General features: G+C 42.4%; 3 protein-coding genes across 4 annotated transcripts; 1 reads left to right on the forward strand and 2 right to left on the reverse strand.

Moving 5' to 3' along the window:
* The first annotated feature begins 25 nt into the window (after positions 1–25).
* On the forward strand, positions 26–2,116 carry LOC147140098 (glutathione S-transferase omega-1-like). Its single transcript, XM_086045515.1, has 6 exons — positions 26–194; positions 956–1,064; positions 1,139–1,361; positions 1,447–1,548; positions 1,644–1,750; positions 1,861–2,116. The coding sequence occupies exons 1-6, from the start codon at positions 167–169 to the stop codon at positions 2,009–2,011; spliced, it is 720 nt and encodes a 239-aa protein (XP_085901641.1). The 5' UTR covers positions 26–166; the 3' UTR covers positions 2,012–2,116.
* Positions 2,117–3,175: 1,059 nt separating this feature from the next.
* Positions 3,176–10,887, reverse strand: itprip (inositol 1,4,5-trisphosphate receptor interacting protein). 2 transcript variants are annotated; one of them, XM_086045512.1, is made up of 3 exons: positions 10,815–10,887; positions 10,671–10,717; positions 3,176–5,335 (listed from the first exon to the last, which is right to left on the reverse strand). In XM_086045512.1, the coding sequence occupies exons 2-3, from the start codon at positions 10,676–10,678 to the stop codon at positions 3,670–3,672; spliced, it is 1,674 nt and encodes a 557-aa protein (XP_085901638.1). In that variant the 5' UTR covers positions 10,679–10,717; positions 10,815–10,887; the 3' UTR covers positions 3,176–3,669. The 2 variants fall into 2 exon arrangements, with proteins under 2 accessions (XP_085901638.1, XP_085901639.1); XM_086045513.1 differs by lacking the exons at positions 10,671–10,717; positions 10,815–10,887 and adding an exon at positions 7,729–7,918.
* Positions 8,355–13,226, reverse strand: fas (Fas cell surface death receptor). Its single transcript, XM_086045514.1, has 9 exons — positions 13,084–13,226; positions 12,738–12,847; positions 11,372–11,509; positions 11,137–11,257; positions 10,989–11,059; positions 10,815–10,907; positions 10,671–10,717; positions 10,196–10,214; positions 8,355–10,061 (listed from the first exon to the last, which is right to left on the reverse strand). The coding sequence occupies exons 1-9, from the start codon at positions 13,161–13,163 to the stop codon at positions 9,781–9,783; spliced, it is 960 nt and encodes a 319-aa protein (XP_085901640.1). The 5' UTR covers positions 13,164–13,226; the 3' UTR covers positions 8,355–9,780.
* Between the last annotated feature and the right edge of the window lie 5,204 nt (positions 13,227–18,430).

Consider the following 18,430-nt stretch of genomic DNA (forward strand, 5'->3'; position numbering starts at 1 on the left):
CGCCCACTTCCTCGTTCAACTCTCATTGGCCGATGTGCTTTTCCGGAAGTGAGCGCAAATTATTAAACACATTTTTCACTTCGTCGTTATTTCTTTTTTGTCCCAGGAAGAATCAACTCGTTTGTCGAACAAATCCTCCTGTACGCCGACCCGTTTAATTGTAAAAATGTCAAGTGTAAAGTGTGTCTCCAAAGGTAAGACATTTAATGTGGGTTTATATTTGGCAAAACCTCGCTTATGTAACCGAAGTTCAGCTACAATACTGCAGAAGTAAAGGAAATTATGACTTCTGAATGTCGTTCTGTGTGACAATCACCCATTTTCTTGACAAATGCAACACGACTCAATAACCTTTGTGTCACATTCATCGAGCTTCAAAGTAGGGAGTTCCCTATTAAATTTAGTTCCAGCAGCAGCGCTTTGCTTTATTTTCATACATAAAATAAATCTCATTGGAGTAAACAAGGTAATCTAATGAGATTATGATTTATTCACAGTGGCAAAATGCCGTTGATGAGCTACAATTATGTTAATAGCGAGCAGCTAAAAAGTTCCACATCATGGGAGTGTGACTCAGCATTTTTTTTCCAAATGTGTTGATCAGCCTAACAATTGTGGCGATTTCATTACTTATTCACGACAAGGTATTACGATACCTCTATATGAAGAATTTAGATTTTTCCCCCCCACGCCTGCATTCTGGTTCCCTCATGGCAATTCTATGTATTAATGTTGCTAAAAAAAAAAAAAAAGTACAAATGTCCAAATATTTTTCCCCCCTCAAAGTTGGAATAAATAGTGTTGACTTGGCATGAAGTTAACTAGCATATAATTGTTCTATTTGTCCCGCGTTTCAGACTTGGAAAAAAAAAATGCTACTTGAATGTGCTTTTGATAGGTACGGAAAAGTGTTTGTTACAAATTTATGTTTATTTATTTATTATTATTTGCCTAGGGTGCGCCGCGCCCGGACCTGTTCCAGCTGGCTCCATCAGACTGTACAGCATGAGGTTCTGCCCTTTTGCTCAGAGAACCCGACTGGTGCTAAATGCCAAAGACATCAAGTAAGTTACTCACCCCTTCGGTGTGATTCAAAACCGAACATGACATTTTTTTTTTCTTCTGTTTTCTACATTAGGCACGACATTGTTAACATCAACCTGAGAGACAAACCCGATTGGTTCCTGGAGAAAAACCCTTTCGGCCAAGTGCCCACCCTGGAGACGCCGGCGGGCGAGGTCATTTACGAGTCTCCCATCACCTGCGAGTACCTGGACGAGGTGTATCCTGAGAAGAGGCTGCTCCCCGACACGCCGTTTGGAAAAGCCGAGCACAAGATGTTGCTGGAGAAATTTTCCAAGGTCACCGAGCTTGGTCATGGAAAACATTAAACACACAAGTCAATTTACCACTGTTATTAAGAGTGCAATCTCAATTTTGTGACAGATAACGCCTTTAACCTACAAGATTCCATTGGGCCGAGTGAAAGGAGAGGACGTCTCTGGACATCATACTGAACTGAAGCAGAAGTTCAGCGAATTAAGCCATGTAGGTTTTACTATTTCTCGTAGTGCTTTGATTATCACGAATGCTAGTTGTCTTTTGGACCATGGCAATAGTTGTGTATACGTGCCATGTTCCAGGACCTGGCAAAGAAGAAGACAAAGTTCTTCGGTGGCGCTTCGGTCAACATGACCGATTACATGATATGGCCTTGGTTTGAGAGACTGGAGGCCTTCGGGTTGAACGAGTAAGTCAATCATAATGATTCCATTTTTGTCGGACGTAAGCACACCGTTAAATAAATCAGGGTTGGAATTAAGGATAATAACGACAAATGATTCCCCTTTGACCTCCCAGCTGCTTGGACAATGCTGCTGAGCTGAAGAAATGGGTGGAGCTCATGTCCAAGGACCCGGTTGTCAAAGTTAGCGGGCACAGCGTGGACATCTATAAGGCCTTCTACAAGACCTACATGGAGGGCAAACCCAACTTTGACTACGGCTTGTAGAGTTCAGTCAACACAACGTCCCTGCGCCGTTCTCTTTGTTGTAATGGTTATTATTCAAGTGCTGAGTCGCACATATTGCCGAATAAAACCTGTTGTTCTACTTTGGATGTTGTTGGGCAGCATTTTTCCAATTATGCAGAGTCGCATATTGTTGAGTGAAATGTGTTGTAGTTACTGGACAGTTTTCTTTACTTAATGTTGGATAAAATGCATGTAGGCAATTCATGCATAAAATCCAAAATGTCGGTTCAAGATTTAAGGTGATTTCAAAACATGAGGGGGGGAAGAAAAAAAAAAGCTCAGTTCACAGTCTAAGAGATGAGTGATTTTTATTGGGTGAGGTTGAATATGAAATTGACATTTAACTGCAATAGCTGCCATGAAAATGAGGTAGTTTGCATCTCTATCCCCATTTGTTTTCAATTCGGTGTTAATTGTGAAACATTTCGGCAAAAGTTACTTTACACTTGCGGCATCACATGACACCATGTGACCGACTCGCATACAGTGGAGTAAATGAGCACTTCAGATCCCTCCAGGTATTTTAAGATACATCCGCTCCTTCAGATGAAAATCGTTTGCTGGATAGTACACGATACGGACAAAAGAATTGGGACACTTGGCCATAAAGGAAGTAAAAATGGGAGAAAACTAGCAGCTTCCCAATTGCTGCGAAGGCCGTTGATGAGACCGTCTTGCTGGCTCACAATCTTTGTTCTAGTTCAGCCAGCCCAGAGGTGTTTTGGTGGGCTTCATCCACACCAAGTCATCCGAACGCATCGTCGCGGACATGTTTTGTGCGTGGGGACAGAAAAGCGCCTTCCCCAAATGGTTCCCACCATCTCGCAGGCATAGAATTGTTGGAGAATTGAGATTCAGGGGGAGCTAATGCTGCACAAACTCCTGATTGATTTCTTAAAGCGGAAGTCAACGCAAACATTTTTTTTTTTCACGAATATGTTCCATGCAAGCCCACTAGTTGAAACAGGACATTCTGATAAATATTGCGTTTGTGGAATAAGTGTTAATCCATTCGTTTTTAGCCATCTCCGGGGGCGGCCATTTTGTCACTTCTGTCCACTGAAAATGACATCACAACTGCTCACAATGACCAATCACGGCTCAAAGTCAGAAAACAGGTCAGCCGTGATTGGTCGTTGTGAGCAGTTGTGATGTCATTTTCAGTCGACAGAAGACAAAATGGCCGCCCCCACAGATGGCTAAAAACGAGTGCATTTTGCTGCTTGAATTTACATTCCACAAACGCAAAATGAATCAGAATGCCGTGTTTCAACTAGCGGGCCTGCATAGAACATAGTCTTGAAAAAAATATGTTTGGGTTGACTTTCGTTTTAAGGCCAGAGAACCAGAACAGTCCATTTGCGATCCATTCAATGCCCTGTCAATGAAAAGGAGGTGTGCCCCGTATTCCAAATTTCTTGGAGGCAAATTTGGACTACAGGACGGCCAATTGCGCTGGTTCAAGATTTGAGTGGATTTAGGGCTTCAACCCTCAAATGATTCAATCAAAGGTTCAGAGGAGTGTCTAAAGACTTTTGTCCATATGGTGTAGCTACAGCACTACACGTCGATATATGCGCCATAAATAAAAAAATATATATATGTGCTTTCAGTCTACCGCCTCGTTAAAAGTATTTCTAGTAATCCGAGCCTCCTCCAGACGACGAGAGCCGAGTGTACTCTTGTAAAAGCACGGCTGCATTCCTCAACATCTCTTGAAGGTGGCACACCGTCGCCGCGTGAAGGTCCCTCTTCAAGACCAAACCTCGAAACAGATTGAGCGGCTCTGCGTGGCGGATCGTCTCCGGAAGCGGGATCTCCCGTGGCACTCTCTTGTTTCCAATCAGGACATGATGGAGTCTCTTCTCCCGGAGGCTCCCGTGCATGAAGCCCAGCACGTCTCGCAGTCTGCGCTCGGTTTTGTCGGCGGTCCACGCCGCCGGTTTGTTGATCAGCAACAGGTGCAACAGGACCGTCTTCCAGTGGTAGTCGGTCAAGGCGTTTGGCCCCGTCAGGGTCGTCTGCTTCCTGTGCAGGAAGGTGACCACCCGAAGGCAGTGCAGATGGCAGGAATGTCGAGGTAGGACTTTGCCGAGGCGTTGCAGCAGATTCCTCTCGTACACGGACAGCGAGAGGGGCCAGAACGGGTCCGGAAGTCCGCCGGTGTCCGAGGGGAAATGCGAGACCAGATAAGCGTCGGTGTCCGCCAGCTGGATGGCCGGTATGACGTTGAGCATGATGGCTTTCCCCGAAGGGAATCGGATCTTCAGGGCGCCCGCCGTGTCCAGTCTACGAAACGAGACCTCAAAGTCATACTTGTGGGAGATGCGCCCCCACGCTTTGGTGAGGGACACCTGAAACCACTTCATGACTCGATCCTTGGCCAAGAGCGGCGTTGGTTTGGAGCAGAGCAGCGCGTCGAGATTACGGTCTACGACGTGCACCGCGTCGCTTTTGCCGTGTAGTAAGCACAACATGTCCTCTCCCAGATTGGCAGAACCGCACAGGCACCCGCCCTGGTGGTCCCCGAAGCCGCTCACCTGGACCGTGCCGCAGCCTCGCCTGTCGGGGGGCATGTCGCCGGACGCTTCGCACCAGAGCTCCACCTGGAAGTCGAGCGGATCCGGAGGCCATAAGGGCACCACGAGGTCGCACGTCGGAGGCTTGCGCACTTGCCAAGACTCGAACATGCTTCCGATTCCGACAAAGTCGCCCACCTCCACGTCGGCGTCACGGTCGGAGACGCTCCTGAGGGATTCCAGGAGGTCGTCGGCAAAACCCTCCACAAACTCTCTCGCTCTCCCGGCGTCATGGGACGAGCTGTAAGTCCATCGGTCGCAGAAGTGGCTCAGGGTGTCCTTGTCTAGTACCATTGCGCCGGTAGGAAGCGCCTCGTCGTCATCGAGCGTCCTCGTGAGCGACTCGCCCACGTCCACCCTGCCCATCTCAAGGGCCAGGAACACCACGAAAGACACTGCGCCCCAAAAGTACCAGCTGTAACCTTCCTCCCAGCCGCCGCCGCCGCCGCCGCCCTCGTCCTCCTTCGCAACCGCCTGCGAGAGCTCCACTTCCAGCTTGGACCGTTCCCTTTCCAACCTCTCCGCGTGCTCCCGCATGCGCACCATCAGCTCTTGGTCCTGCTCTGCGACTGTGGCGTTTTCTTGCGGAAAGAGCGAGGGGTGGTTCAAAATGGCGGCGGCGACGACCATACACACCCTGGCGATGGTTCCCTGCATCTTTGGCTTGGGTCTGGTCACCGCATCTAAGGATCTTGCACGCCGCCATGCAGCTGCAGCTCGCTCCCTGGAACGTACAGGAGAAAAAAGTGGCTTCGCTAAAATGCAAATCATAAGCACCTGAGACACATTTGTGAAGACTTTTTTCCAGAGGGATCCCACCGAAGACGAGCATTTGCCCACGTTGACAGTTCACACGGTCGTAACGTAAAATACCCGTGAGATCGAAACACTCATGCGGCACTTCCTCTTTGGACTAAACTGTCAGAGTCCTTCAGTTCAACATTCAGACACAAACAGAAACTCGGAAAGGTGGAAAAATGACAGTCGTACATCAAATATCAAGAAGTATTTTTGCTATCTAACTTTTATTGCAACGTACATTTTCATTTAACACAATGACAAAACCTTTCTTTTTGACGCAGACGATTCGCGATGTGGAGGACTTATTAAATGTCACATTGTCTTTGCTTGAAATGGAAGTCAACCCAAACATTTTTTTTTTTTTTTCAAGAATATGTTCTATGCAGGCCCACTAGTTGAAACAAGGATTTCTGATAAATATTGCGTTTGTGGAATAAGAGTTAATCCACCTGTTTTCAGCCATCTCCGGGGGTGGCCATTTTGTCACTTCTGTCGACTGAAAATGACATCATAACTGCTCACTGAGGGTGCGTGATGTCATTTTCAGTGACAAAATGGCCGCCCTCTGACATGGATTTTGCTGCTTAACTCATATTCCACAAACTCAACACGAATCAGAATGCCGTGTTTCAACCAGTGGGCCTGCTGGGAACATATTCTTGAAAAAAATAAGTTTGGGTAGATTTCCGCTTTAAATACCGGTGGCTGGTATCGTCAGGCTCCACGGGTACCCAATACCGAAAAAAATACTGAAATCGGTACTCACCCATCCCTAGTTTTTGGTGTACGGCAAGAATAAAGTAATAGGCTTCACTGTTCCAATACTTTCCGAGGGAATTGTATCACAATGTCATAATGGAGCATTATTATATTTGGAAATGCCAAATGTGTGCTTAATAAAGTGTCCAGTGAGTGCTTAACAGGAAAACAATCCAGCTGTTTGTGTAAAGCACTCCACCCACTGGAGGGAAGCAGACTAAATAGAGCAGTGGCAGGCTGTGTGACGCACTTGCACTTTGACAGGAAGGAAGACTGAACTTTTTTTTGATGACCTTTTTTTGTTCACAGCAAACATCTTTCCCGCCCCAAAACGTATATAGGGCGTCCATATCAAATGTCTACATCATAAACTGTGAGAAAATGACGACGTTCGGGAAAGAAGATGATGAACATTGCAAGAGGAAGTGACATAACGAGCTTGCATAGCTTTGCTGAACTTTACTCAACTCTGGCGAGGCACCAAAGGAAGGCCTACGACGGTGGCTCAGCTTGCGAACGTCACGTGACCAAACCCAGAAAACAGGTGAGCTTCGACGGTCGTTACCGCAGGCTTTAGGCACTGTGATGTCATTTTCAGTGGACAGCAAGTGGCAGTACAAGGCAAAATGGCAGGCCCCTGTGATAAATTAAAAATTGTGGAGTTTTCCGCTTAATTCATATTCCACAAACACAATATTAACCAGAATACTGTGTTTCGACTAGTGGCATATAAAGCGTTATTGTAAAGGAATTTTGTGACTTGACCTCCTGTTTTACAATGCCTTATTTAATCGTGTTATTTTACAATTAAAAGAGGATTAAAATGAACACTAGGGCTACAACACTGCCATATTTACGTTGGCCATCATGGTTACATTGAGACCGATGAATCTTTTTGAGGTGGTACTTAGTGTAAAAAGTTAGACAACCACTGGCTTGAGTAATGGGAAACTTTAGAGGGTCTAACCTTTTTCTGTTAATAAACGTCTTAAGTATAATCATGAGCTCAGGTTTTCTGGTGGGGGAAAAAACGACTACAACTCCTCCAACTTGACGTGAGCGTGCCAAGGCGGCGGCGACTCCTGTCCTGTTGTCAAGGCAACAAAATAGGAACACGTGGGCACACTACTACAACGTGATTCCAGACAAATGAGTCACGTTGCACTCCATTGCTACTACAACAACAAAAGTGTTGCGAGGACTATTCTTGGTGTGTCGGGGCCACTATAAGCAGGGGTGTCCAAACTCGGTCGTCAAGGGCCGGTGTCCTGCCTGTTTTCCATTTATGCCTGCTGCAACTCACCTGATTCAAAAAGCATGATTTGAATCAGGTGCATTGCAGCAGATAGAGCTGGGAAAACAGGTAGGAAAGCGGCCCTTGAGGAACCAGAGCTGGGCACGTCTGCTTTAAAGAGAAGAGTCGTTTAAAAAACGGAAGTAGCATCGTATACAGTAGTATCGTATCGATCTTAGTAGTTCTCAGCATCGCGCCTAAGTTTGATGTAAGTTGTCACTACGGTGGCCGAGACAAGTCAGAACAATAAAGTCAGGGCTTACCTGTAAGGCAATATCTATTTGGTTCCATGGTGGGATTCTTTACGGTTGTCGTCAGTCGGGCTCTGTGCGGATATTGGGGGAGTCGCGGAGAGTACAAGGCTGCTGCTTTTCGCTGACATTTCCTGTTCGAGCGCTCCACCCCAGACACGGAAGTCACGCCCAAGAGGAGGAATCGCCAAATTTGGCCAACAAGCCATACAGCGCACGCGTGAATTTTGGACCAATATCAACTGAACGTCTTGATGGAATCTGGAGTTGTGTGATCATTTCGCCCAAAAAAACAACAACCCTACATTGAAGAAAAAGGCTTCAAAATACTCTAACTCCTAAACATTAAAAACCATAGAAATATTTTTTTCTGCAACATAGAGGAATACTGTCATTCCCCCCATATTTTTTTCGTTTCATATTGGTTTGTACTTTTCACATATTGTGTTCTTGACTTTAAGATTACTGACATTGTTTGAATAAAGAACATTAAAAAGCCTCATTCCTTCAAAACTTGAGAATTTTTTCATTTCTTTTTCATATTTTCTACTTCTTTGCGCATATATAGCCTTATGATTATTGAAACAAAATACAAGTTCATATCTTTTGTTTAATTTTAAATACAAATTTTAAACAAATAATGCAGCAAGTTTTTTTTAATTTTCATTTTTTCCAAAAACATTCTTTGTGCATACATTCTGGTTAACTAAAAAACAATTCATTACAATCTGTGAATATTTTTAAATGAACATTTTCAAAAACAGCCGCTAAGAAATAATATCGACACGAAAATACACTTTGTCCGTCCACACACAAACACAGGTTTCCAAAACACACAAAGTTTAAGTCATCTCATACACTCTACTCACAATAACAGATTTTTGGCTTTTGAATGACATTTCCGCATGAACCTCATCAGTGTCATCAGCAGGTTGCTACAGAAATTAAGAGAACGGAAGACCCACAGAAAGGCATAGAAAATATGAACATTTTCATGGGTGAAAGTGCTGTTGTGAATTTTGCCGTTCTGCTGCTTGTCAAGAACAGCAAGTTGTGCAAAACGTACTGAAAGATTGATGTGAACATGTGCGTCAAAACCTTCGAGAACGGAAAATGACGTTCACCTCTATAGGTTATAGAACAGTCCCTCGTTTATTGCAGTAGACAAAGATTAATATTCATGATCGAGCTACATTGATCTGTGCTCGGCAAGTTGGCATTCCAGCCGAAGCGTTTCGATTTAAAATCGTTTAAAAAAAGTCATCGATTGTATCGTCACTTGGGAATAACGCATTGGATTCACGCACGGCAGACTTGAATGAATGCGTCTGTGACTTTTAAGCGCTCTTTGTTTAGCTCGCTAGCTGCTAACGTAGCGATGCTTTTCTGATCAACACATCGCTAAGCAGAGAGCAAGAGAAGTGTTGTGATTATCCTGTGAAAATGGGCAAAGTGAAAATGCTGAAGTGCGACCGTCGAAGAAGTATTTGGAGCTTTTAAAAGACCCTGGTGAAAAAAAACCAGCTTAGACCAGCAAATTCCAGTTTTGCTGTGTGTCGCCAGCATGATCAGCAATGAAATCACAGCAGAAAACGTTTTTTTGTTGTTGTTTTTTTTAAAGTCACCACGCCAGGCACAAGCAGGCACAATTTAGTCCGTGGTTAACTGTCTGTGTGGAAAAAACGACCACAGCAAAATCCAGGAATAAGAAAAAAAAAAAATCTAGGATTAAAAAACTAGATATGTCCAATTTAAAAATCTGTGACACCGGCAAAAAGTGAACCGTGATATGTCGAGGGACAACTGTTCTGCATTTTAGACTCATTTTGTGAGCGGTTTTATATTTTCCAAGCTCAAGTGCCGAAAGCCATGTAAACACTTTTATACAAACACAAATAATATCTCAATGTAAACCATTCGACCCATATTGTTCTCATGAATTCATGTAGATTGCACATAAGATTTTAGCTCAAACATTTCTTTTACTGACAACACTGGCGTAAAAGCGTTCTCTCTGGGAATCTCATCATCCGTCAAAAATAAAATAAAATGCAAAATGCAAATTCAATTTTCGGATAAAATATTCTTCACCGTTTGTGCTCTCCTATTCTGCTTCATATCGTGCAGGATTTGTATCAATTTTGTCATAGCATCCATGCCCTGCTGCTCCACCCACTCCCTCAGTAGCTGCAGCGTGCGCTCCTCACTGCCATGCGGGTGGTCTTGTTTGAAGTTGTCAATAGTGACAGGGTTCATCCCGCTCCGCATTGCCACACTGGCCATAGTCTTCCAACCGAGCTCTCCTGCGATCTTGGGCAGGTACCGCGAAGGAACCGTAGACGGTACTAAAGACAAAGATGAGAAATCCCACTGTGGGATCAATAAAGGCATTCTTATCTTATCTTATCTTAAAATTATAATGGTCGAGGTATGTGGGGAAAGTCAGTGGATGCATTGGAGCACATATCATGTTACTTACTGCTAAATGACTCCATCTCCTGGGAAGGAAAAGTATCAAAAAAAAAAAGAGAGTCCATGAAGTTGCTCCATATTGCCGGAATGAAATATTCAAAAGGTTAAAATCACGCAGACAAGCGCAGCGACAGTTTGGGACTGCCGACTAACCTGTACCTCCTACAAAATGGGGCGCTAGCAGCGGTAACAGACAAATCAGAGAAATACATGAAAGACATGGTTGTTTAGATTCAAATAGACCATGCCGCATCCAACTGACATAGGGCGTCATTTCACTAATCAACTTGCTCGACTGATCAAAGCAATTGCCTCACAAGCCAAAGAGATCATTATTTTTTTTGTACACTGCATTACCTCCAAGCTCATTAAAATGCAAATGGGACATGCCGGGGGTTCCCCAGGGGTCCGTTTCAGGGCCACTACTACTCTCTTAACATGCATCACAAATATGCATAATTGACAGTTGCAGAAGTACTTACCCTCTCATAGTGCGCTGGATTGTTTAAGTTCCGCTGGTTGCTCCGCTCTGATGAGTCAAATCATCCACGCACGAAGTATGCCATTATTAAGACCAGCAAACACAAAACTTACTACGCTAGCTGCACACTGCAAGGAATACTCACGCTGTTTCCTGTTCCTTCGGATGCGTAGGCCAATTACAATTACTGTGACAACTGCACAAACTACGGCGACTGCTGTCCAGATATGAGTTCTCTCTAAAGCAAAAGCATTCAAGGATTACAGTTTACCACGTCAAACACTCAAATTCATGACAACGGCAATGTTTCAAACCCTACCTTCTAATTTGTCATTGCACACAGTGTCATTGGTGGCTGCGCAGGCTACTTTGACGCCTTCCTGACCGCACCTGTGCCGCAAGAAAAACTCATCTTGGACAGGAGATACAAATGTCATATGATATACGGTATGTGATGATCAACTTACTCTGTACAAGAACTGCACAGTTTACAATCTTGATCAATGGCGCTAATGCAATAGTGATCCGCTTTGCACCGGCACTTGGCGTCGCGGGCTCGGGTACACGTCGTCTCCACCTCCAGATTGGCTACACGGGAAGTATGTTGACGCGTCTCACATATTACAACAACAAACTAAAATACTAAAAAAAACAAAAAAAAAAAAAAAAAAAAAAAGAGAGAGATATTTAAGCAAAGTGTACCGTTGCGGTGTGAGCAGGACGTGCAACGTTTGCAGTTGCTGTCCAGGTTTGGGTGGCTGTTGTACGTGCCCGGCTCACACGGCTCACATTGCGTATCTTGTGGACTGGCAGCAGTGCAGTGCTGCTTCAGACGCTGACCTGCAGGGAGAAACCATTTGTTGGAGTAATAAGGGCCATCAAGTGAGCTTTTACAAAAAGGGAATTCAAGTTGGCAATGCCGACCAATAATCTCTCAGACCGTCTGTAGTAACAAATTGCATCGTACTGAGGGCTGTTTTGAAATTGTATTTATTTGCTGTATTCATATTAAATTTTCCCCAATTTAAGAGAGTCCTAAGAAAAGGATACAAATGACAAAAAGAATAAAGACATGTACTTGTCACACTGGTTGAAAATGCTCAATTTTGGGGGGCAGTTTTTTCTTGTGCAACGACAGAGTATGGCTTTTGTTACCATAGCGACTGGTGGTGAAGCTAGGGCTACTTGGCTGACCTATCTGTTAAAAAAAAAAAACAACCCCAAAAAATAACAATCTAGTAAAATCTTTGCCTGGATGACTGCTTATTCCAAAACATAATATAATATCTTTATTATATAACATAGAATAATATATTTATTGTTACATATATTTAAGCTTCAACGTGATAAGTCTCTATTAAATGACCTTCAATTCCCAGTAAATTTCTATTGATTTCCATTATGAGTTTTCAAAAGATGTCGACCCTTTTGCAAACACCTGACATCGCGTACTAGGCCGCGCCCCTTCAAGTCACATCTTCAAGACACAAACACTTCAAGAATTTAATTACATTTAATAAAATCCATAGTTTTATTTCTGCACACTCTTTCATGATACAACATGGTGCTATTTTTCACACAAAACTGTGTTTTTTTTTTTTTTTTCGGGACGTGGGGTGGAAAAGATTAATAGCTGTGCCGCTATGGTTGTTATGACTAGTAACACCTTTCTTATATCAATGACTCTGCAGACGTGTATGTGTCAAAGCAGGTTTACTGACACTCAAAAGGTGTTACTAGTCATAACAACCATAACGGCACAGTAAAACGGCGACACAACCTTAAAACAAGACATCGCGGTAATTCGAGACGGCGGAAGAACGCGCATTGCCATCGTCTCTCCTAAACTGCCAGTCACTTCCGCATTGTAAAAAAAATAAAATAAAATAAATTTTAAAAAAGGCACATTAGCTGCAGTGTCCCCTCATCGTGTGACAGCACAATAGCATTTCAATTTATTTCTATAAACTTTATTGTACTGTATTTGTACACACAAGCAATTAAAAATGCCACTTTTCCATAATGTTCCCAGGTTCAAACTGCAAAGTTTGTGTGGTAGTTTGCTCACCTATAGCACATAGGCAACAGGTGGTTGTGCCATATTGGTAGAGTCCATCCGCACACTGGACTTCTCTTTTCTTTGGCCGCAATGAGGCGTCGACGCCCCAGGGAGAATTCCTTCAAAAGTGAAAGCAAGCGATGTGCGTTTCATTTTTCAATAAATGGAACATAACACACGAAGGCGTGTTTCTTAAAACATCTTCAGCAGCGCCTTCCCAACTAATGTCACGCAGTTAAATTTTAATTACCGATGCGTTTTCAAGTAAACAGGAATGAGCGTTAAGTCAAAATCAGCGAACACGTAACACCTGGCGCGTACAACCATTAAAATAGCATATTAAACTTTTACTTACAGCGACAAGTAGGAGCCGAACAAGACAACAACGAAAAAACTCGGAAGAAACGAAGAGAAGAAAGAGTAAGAAGTCTTCATGTCAAAGCATGCAAAGTGAAATTACACTGAATATTCCGCGCATGCGCACAGGTTCGAACAGGCGATTGCCTGATTTGAATTACGTTTGTGTTAAAGATGTGATTATGTTGTTTATGACTAATGATAATCTTGTACGGAAACCATTTTAGGTGCTGAATACATAATCATGCCATGGAAAACGGCACAGAACCAACCCAAAGAAATCAATGCTACGTGAAATAAATTAAATGACATTAAAAGCACAAAACACACACATATATTTCTTTAGTGATATGTGATTGTGTTAATTATTTTTCAATGCAATTTAAATTATTTTTCAATGCCATTTGCAGTTGTATGATCTCTGATTCAAATACGGTAACTGTTGAAATTTGGATTTACTTGCTATTCTACATTTATACACTAGAGGGCGTCATTATACTTTGTAAGAAGCGTAAGCAAGAATGTGCCCAAGAGAATGCAGCAAATGTCACAAAAAGTACTTTATATATATTTTTTTTTATCCGTTCCAATTAAGTATTTCAGTTGATGAGCCTAAATTTGCCAGCTGTCTGAGCAAGAGGTGGCGTACACCCTGGACTGGTCGCCAGCCAATTGCAGGGAACAGGATCATTTTAAACCACTGTAACATGATGCAGTTTGAACATTAACAATGCGCTTTAATGTTGTAACATTTTGAAATGTAAAGGTTTACTTGAAAACGCATCGGTAATTAAACTTGGATAATGATTACATTAAAATGCATTGCTCACAGCATCTAAATAAATGTTTAAAAAGAAACGGTTCGAAAGCTTAAATGCAAATGTATGGTGCTAAAAAAAAAGTGAAATACAACTGAACTCTTAGGCAGTTATTCTTTCGTCCACCACTAGAGGGAGCAGAACATACGCAGATGCACTTGGAGAATGCATTTGAGAAAAAAACATTTTTGCAAAACAAGTGGAGCAAAAACGACAGTCAATAAAAATAACTGAAACTACGTTGTACGTTTATCAAACTATAAATGCAATGAAAGCCTCCTTCATTTTTGTCGTTGTCAATTAATCTCATACATGAGCTTGTGTGGTGAATTCTAAATGTATTTAATTTGGTATTACTTTAGGGCTGTACGGTGTAGTTCATTTTACACAATACTCATTGTGACTTTTTTTTTTTTTTTTTCAACCTTGCACTCAACAAATACTCCATGTATATTAAAAAAAAAAAACCCTCAAACTAATACTAAACCTAATCAAATCCTCATTAAAACAAACTGAATGAGCATTTTTAGCTTTCCAGCTCCTCTGTTGAATACGTTTGCAACGTTACAAGCTCGAATTTTGCGGCGCAGCTCGTCCCGCGGAACAAACCGGGACCGTGGCTCCGGCGCGCGCGCGCGCGCACGCAACAGGAAGTCAGGAGCCGGGCCGCTCCTGCGCTACAGGAAATAACCTCAGCGCTCATGACGCGGGTCCCTGGGGGAAAGCTCAGTAACTTCCACTGATCCAATGCGGTTTTGTGTTCACTGCGGTCAAAGGCACTCTAAGTCCATGCTTCTACACATGCAGTAAATCTGTAAAGCTGCCACTAGGCCATGTGCGTGGGTAAGCTGTTTGAACAGGTTTTTTTTTTTTTTTTTTGATATCCAGCTGAAGGTCCATGTACTAGTTCACCCTTTGTCCTCACTAGTAATACAACCCAGTGCCAAAGTAGAACGGCTGGATTCTACAATGTCGAATGGCTTTCCATAAAGCCGTTTGAGCATTTCTTTGATATTCACACGAGTGCGCAGTTTTCCCTTGCTAGTCACATGTAGTTTTTCCTACTAGTGAGAGCAAAGTAATACAAATTCAAACGGCTTCCCATAAATGCATTTGAGCATTCACTGTATGTAATTTCCAAAAGTTCATGTACTAGTACACTCTTTGTCCTCACTAGTAGCACAACTTTGGCATACTAGTAGGACAACTACATGGTACTGACAAATGTGTGCTGCTAACAGCGCCCTGTTTTGCCACGCTAGTAACATGGTTGTAAGACAGTCGTTCTGCGGATACCCCCTAGTGGTTATACTAGGGTGCACGATATGACAGGTAGCATAAACACACTTAAACGATAATGACAAACGATCTTGGCATCGCTGCCCGCAACGCATCCTGGGAACCAAAGAGCGGCCGAAAAGTACAACAGTACACGTACAAGGGCTATTTTGTTCTTCACAAGAATGGTTGACAGTTGGTTGAAAGTAGGGATAGACCGATTATCGGCCCGGCCGATTATCGACACCGATATTTGGCTTTTCGACGAATATCGGCGTCGGCCTTTTTTTAAAACTCTGCTGGCCGATAATAAATCAAATTTAAAACTCTGGAAATCAAAACAAAGATATGTGAGGGTTTAACATTTCTGTCATTTTGAATTTTTCATTTAGTGTAGAAAACACACATAGAGATTAAGCTGGAAATGAAGGATATGGAATAAATGCGGCACTGGCTTTCCACGAATGTCCGCGTGGAGAGATTCCCCCCCCCCCCCCTGCAGCAACACGTCCAGCGGTTTGGTCGATTAGAGCTTAGCGTATCTACGGCCCGTATACGCAAATGGGATTTGAGGATGGCGGAGGGGGCATCCATTGGAAAGACAATGGAGAGGAGCGCCCATTGGCTCGAGGAAAGACAAGAATAAGGCCAGTTGGAATATCCCCTCGTGATGGATCTGTCGGGACTATTGATATTGGGGGGGGGGGGGGGGGGGGGGCATCCCAAGCAGGATTTAAGAGGCTAAGCCGAGCCTGTAGGCTGGGCCACGCTGACTTAAACCCCGCTTGTCCCGTCCTTTACCTCTCCTCTGAGTGGCTCACTTTATTAGGTACGCATGGCCATTGTGTAGGATGAATGCATCTTGCAGAGAGCTAGTCGTCATGTTTTGCTCTAATGCTGTTACAAAATATATACATATATTTTTTGTTGCTTTTTATTGTTAACTGATCAATACAAAAAATACCAATGTGCCTGCTCAAAATTGTGTTGGAAACGTTCAAATATGATTGAGGCAACTATGCTATTAGGCTAACAGTGTTGCTCGATTACGTTTATGTGGAGACTATCAATATGTATGTAGCATCATCAATATGTTATTTTTTAAAAAATATTTTTGATGAAGTATTTTTACCTATTGGTAGTTTAGATGATCAATAATGATACAATTAGGTCTAATATTGTTTTTAACTCATTATTTTAGTGACAGCACGCATTAAAGGAATATATTTGAGGATACACATTTTTAAATTGAAGTTTTTTTAATGATACATTTTTTTTTTTTTTCAAATGTTTCAATTGGACAGAATGGGAGTTTTGCTGATGCTTTTTTTTGTTTTCAACAAAAAAACAACTACCCAGTAATAAGAATAACTTGTATGCATTTATAATAGATTTATGTGTGAATTACATAATTCTGTATATAATTTTTGGGAATTGACGAGTGAAATTTTCTCACTCAGGTTTAAAAAAAAAAAAAGCTAAAATAAATAATGAACAGGAGCTTTGTTGCTATTTTCTAAAATAAGACTGTACAATGTTTAATTTATTCTATAAATATATTTACATATGAATCATACCTTTCTATAATTAATTCAAACAATTCTATTAATTGACATGAATTTCCCCACTATGACTTTTTAAAAAATGCTAACTAAACACTAGATGAAAAATAAACATAAAAAATGATTTAACTGGACTGAATGGGCGATTTGCTGTTTTTTGTTTTTTTTTTAACATGCAAAAACAGTATCTTTCATTTACTCAATCATATTTAATTTACTTACAATACATTTACACATTAATTATGCAAAAACAGTTCTCTCAGTTGTCCGTTTTTTTTTCTCTCAACATTCTTTAATTTTATAAGGGCCAAACAAATCAATTAATCCGCCTTTCATCGTGTCAACAGTTTATGTGAAAAGCTCTTCGCCCACACATATACTGTTTGTCTCCCGCCTCTCTCTCTCTTTTTTTTATTTTTTTATTTTTTTAAATGCAATTAAAACACACATGCACGCATGCACACACACACACCACTCACACGCATGAACACACACACCGAGCTATCACCTCCCACCCACCAGCCTGGAAAATATTAACCTCATGTCACCTTTTCATCTAACTTCATGCATCATCATGCTTGCGGGGCTCCGCACGCACGCCACATGTGCCCCCCCACCTCCGCCCACACCCACACACTTTTTTTTTTCTTTTTTTTTTTGAGTACTGCTCCTCCTGATTCACACACACACACACACACACAAAAAAAAAAGCTCCTCAAGAGAGTCACAAGGGACATCTCCGTCGGAGGAAGGCCAGAGAATTCTGGGAGTGGAGGCGGCCGTTTGGTCGGAGAAGACCAAACGGCAGGAAATGAGAACGCTCCCCCGTGACTGGACTGCATGTACAATCGGAGGCCCAGATCAGTCGGAGGATTAAAGGAAAAAAAAAAAACAACAAAAAAAAACCAGAGAAAGTTAGCAGTTAGGAGGAGGAGGAAATGTTTGAGCGGCCTATAAATAGACGACTTACGTCGGCGATGATTGCGAGAGGCATGCGAGCATTCATTATTCAGCCTCGTTTTGCCGGCTGCATTAAGAAAAACGTTTTTTATTTTTTTTTTATTTTTAATTTCGCGACACCAACTCAGCAGCCGCTACGTCGAACGAGTGACATTTTGTTAGCGTCGAAGAATCGGTTCGTTTTTTACAGTATACAGGCAAGTTCAAATATGGGGTTGCGTGACTTTGGTGTAATACCACCTTGTGCCACAACATGCCAAGCAGCACTGAGGTCAACTTGGAAAAACGAAGCATACCAGTGCAAGAATAAGAGGGATCTATATGCTTCAATAATTGTCATTGTTCTTGGAAGACCAGAAATAATACCGTTTTTTTTTTTTCCCCCAAATGCTAAGCTAATATAAATTAGCATCGATGTTACAGTTATTACAAACATTCCAAAATCTGCTACTTTTACACACGAAGCAGCAACACTTCTCCCTCTATTACGCTGGATCTCTTAAAGTAGACCTCAGTGCTGCCTGGCATGTTGTGGCACAAAATGGTACTGCACTGACGTTGCTGTAAAATACTATAGTACACTGTAAAAAACAGAACCGGGCATACCACATATGTGGCGGACTGACGGACGTTAAAGGATGGACGGAAAACTTAAAAAAAAAAAAAAAAAAAAAAAAAAAAAAAAAAAAAACGTCGGAAGCTTATTTTTTTCCGTCTGTCTCGTCTT

The sequence above is a fragment of the Filicampus tigris genome, chromosome 11 (assembly GCF_054856515.1).
Source record: "Filicampus tigris isolate MCC_2025a chromosome 11, RoL_Ftig_1.0, whole genome shotgun sequence".
NCBI classification, from domain to species: Eukaryota; Metazoa; Chordata; class Actinopteri; order Syngnathiformes; family Syngnathidae; genus Filicampus; species Filicampus tigris.

What these genes read in the sequence shown, in the direction of transcription:
- fas (XM_086045514.1), bottom strand. Translation starts at nt 13,163, where the DNA reads ATGAAGACTTCTTACTCTTTCTTCTCTTCGTTTCTTCCGAGTTTTTTC. An exon ending in GTCCTGCTCACACCGCAACG is followed by an intron (nt 11,258 to 11,371) that starts GTACACTTTGCT and finishes CTTCCCGTGTAG; the next exon opens with CCAATCTGGAGGTGGAGACG. An exon ending in CCGAAGGAACAGGAAACAGC is followed by an intron (nt 10,718 to 10,814) that starts GTGAGTATTCCT and finishes TTGACTCATCAG; the next exon opens with AGCGGAGCAACCAGCGGAAC.
- LOC147140098 (XM_086045515.1), top strand. Translation starts at nt 167, where the DNA reads ATGTCAAGTGTAAAGTGTGTCTCCAAAG. An exon ending in CTAAATGCCAAAGACATCAA is followed by an intron (nt 1,065 to 1,138) that starts GTAAGTTACTCA and finishes TTTCTACATTAG; the next exon opens with GCACGACATTGTTAACATCA. An exon ending in TGCTGGAGAAATTTTCCAAG is followed by an intron (nt 1,362 to 1,446) that starts GTCACCGAGCTT and finishes ATTTTGTGACAG; the next exon opens with ATAACGCCTTTAACCTACAA.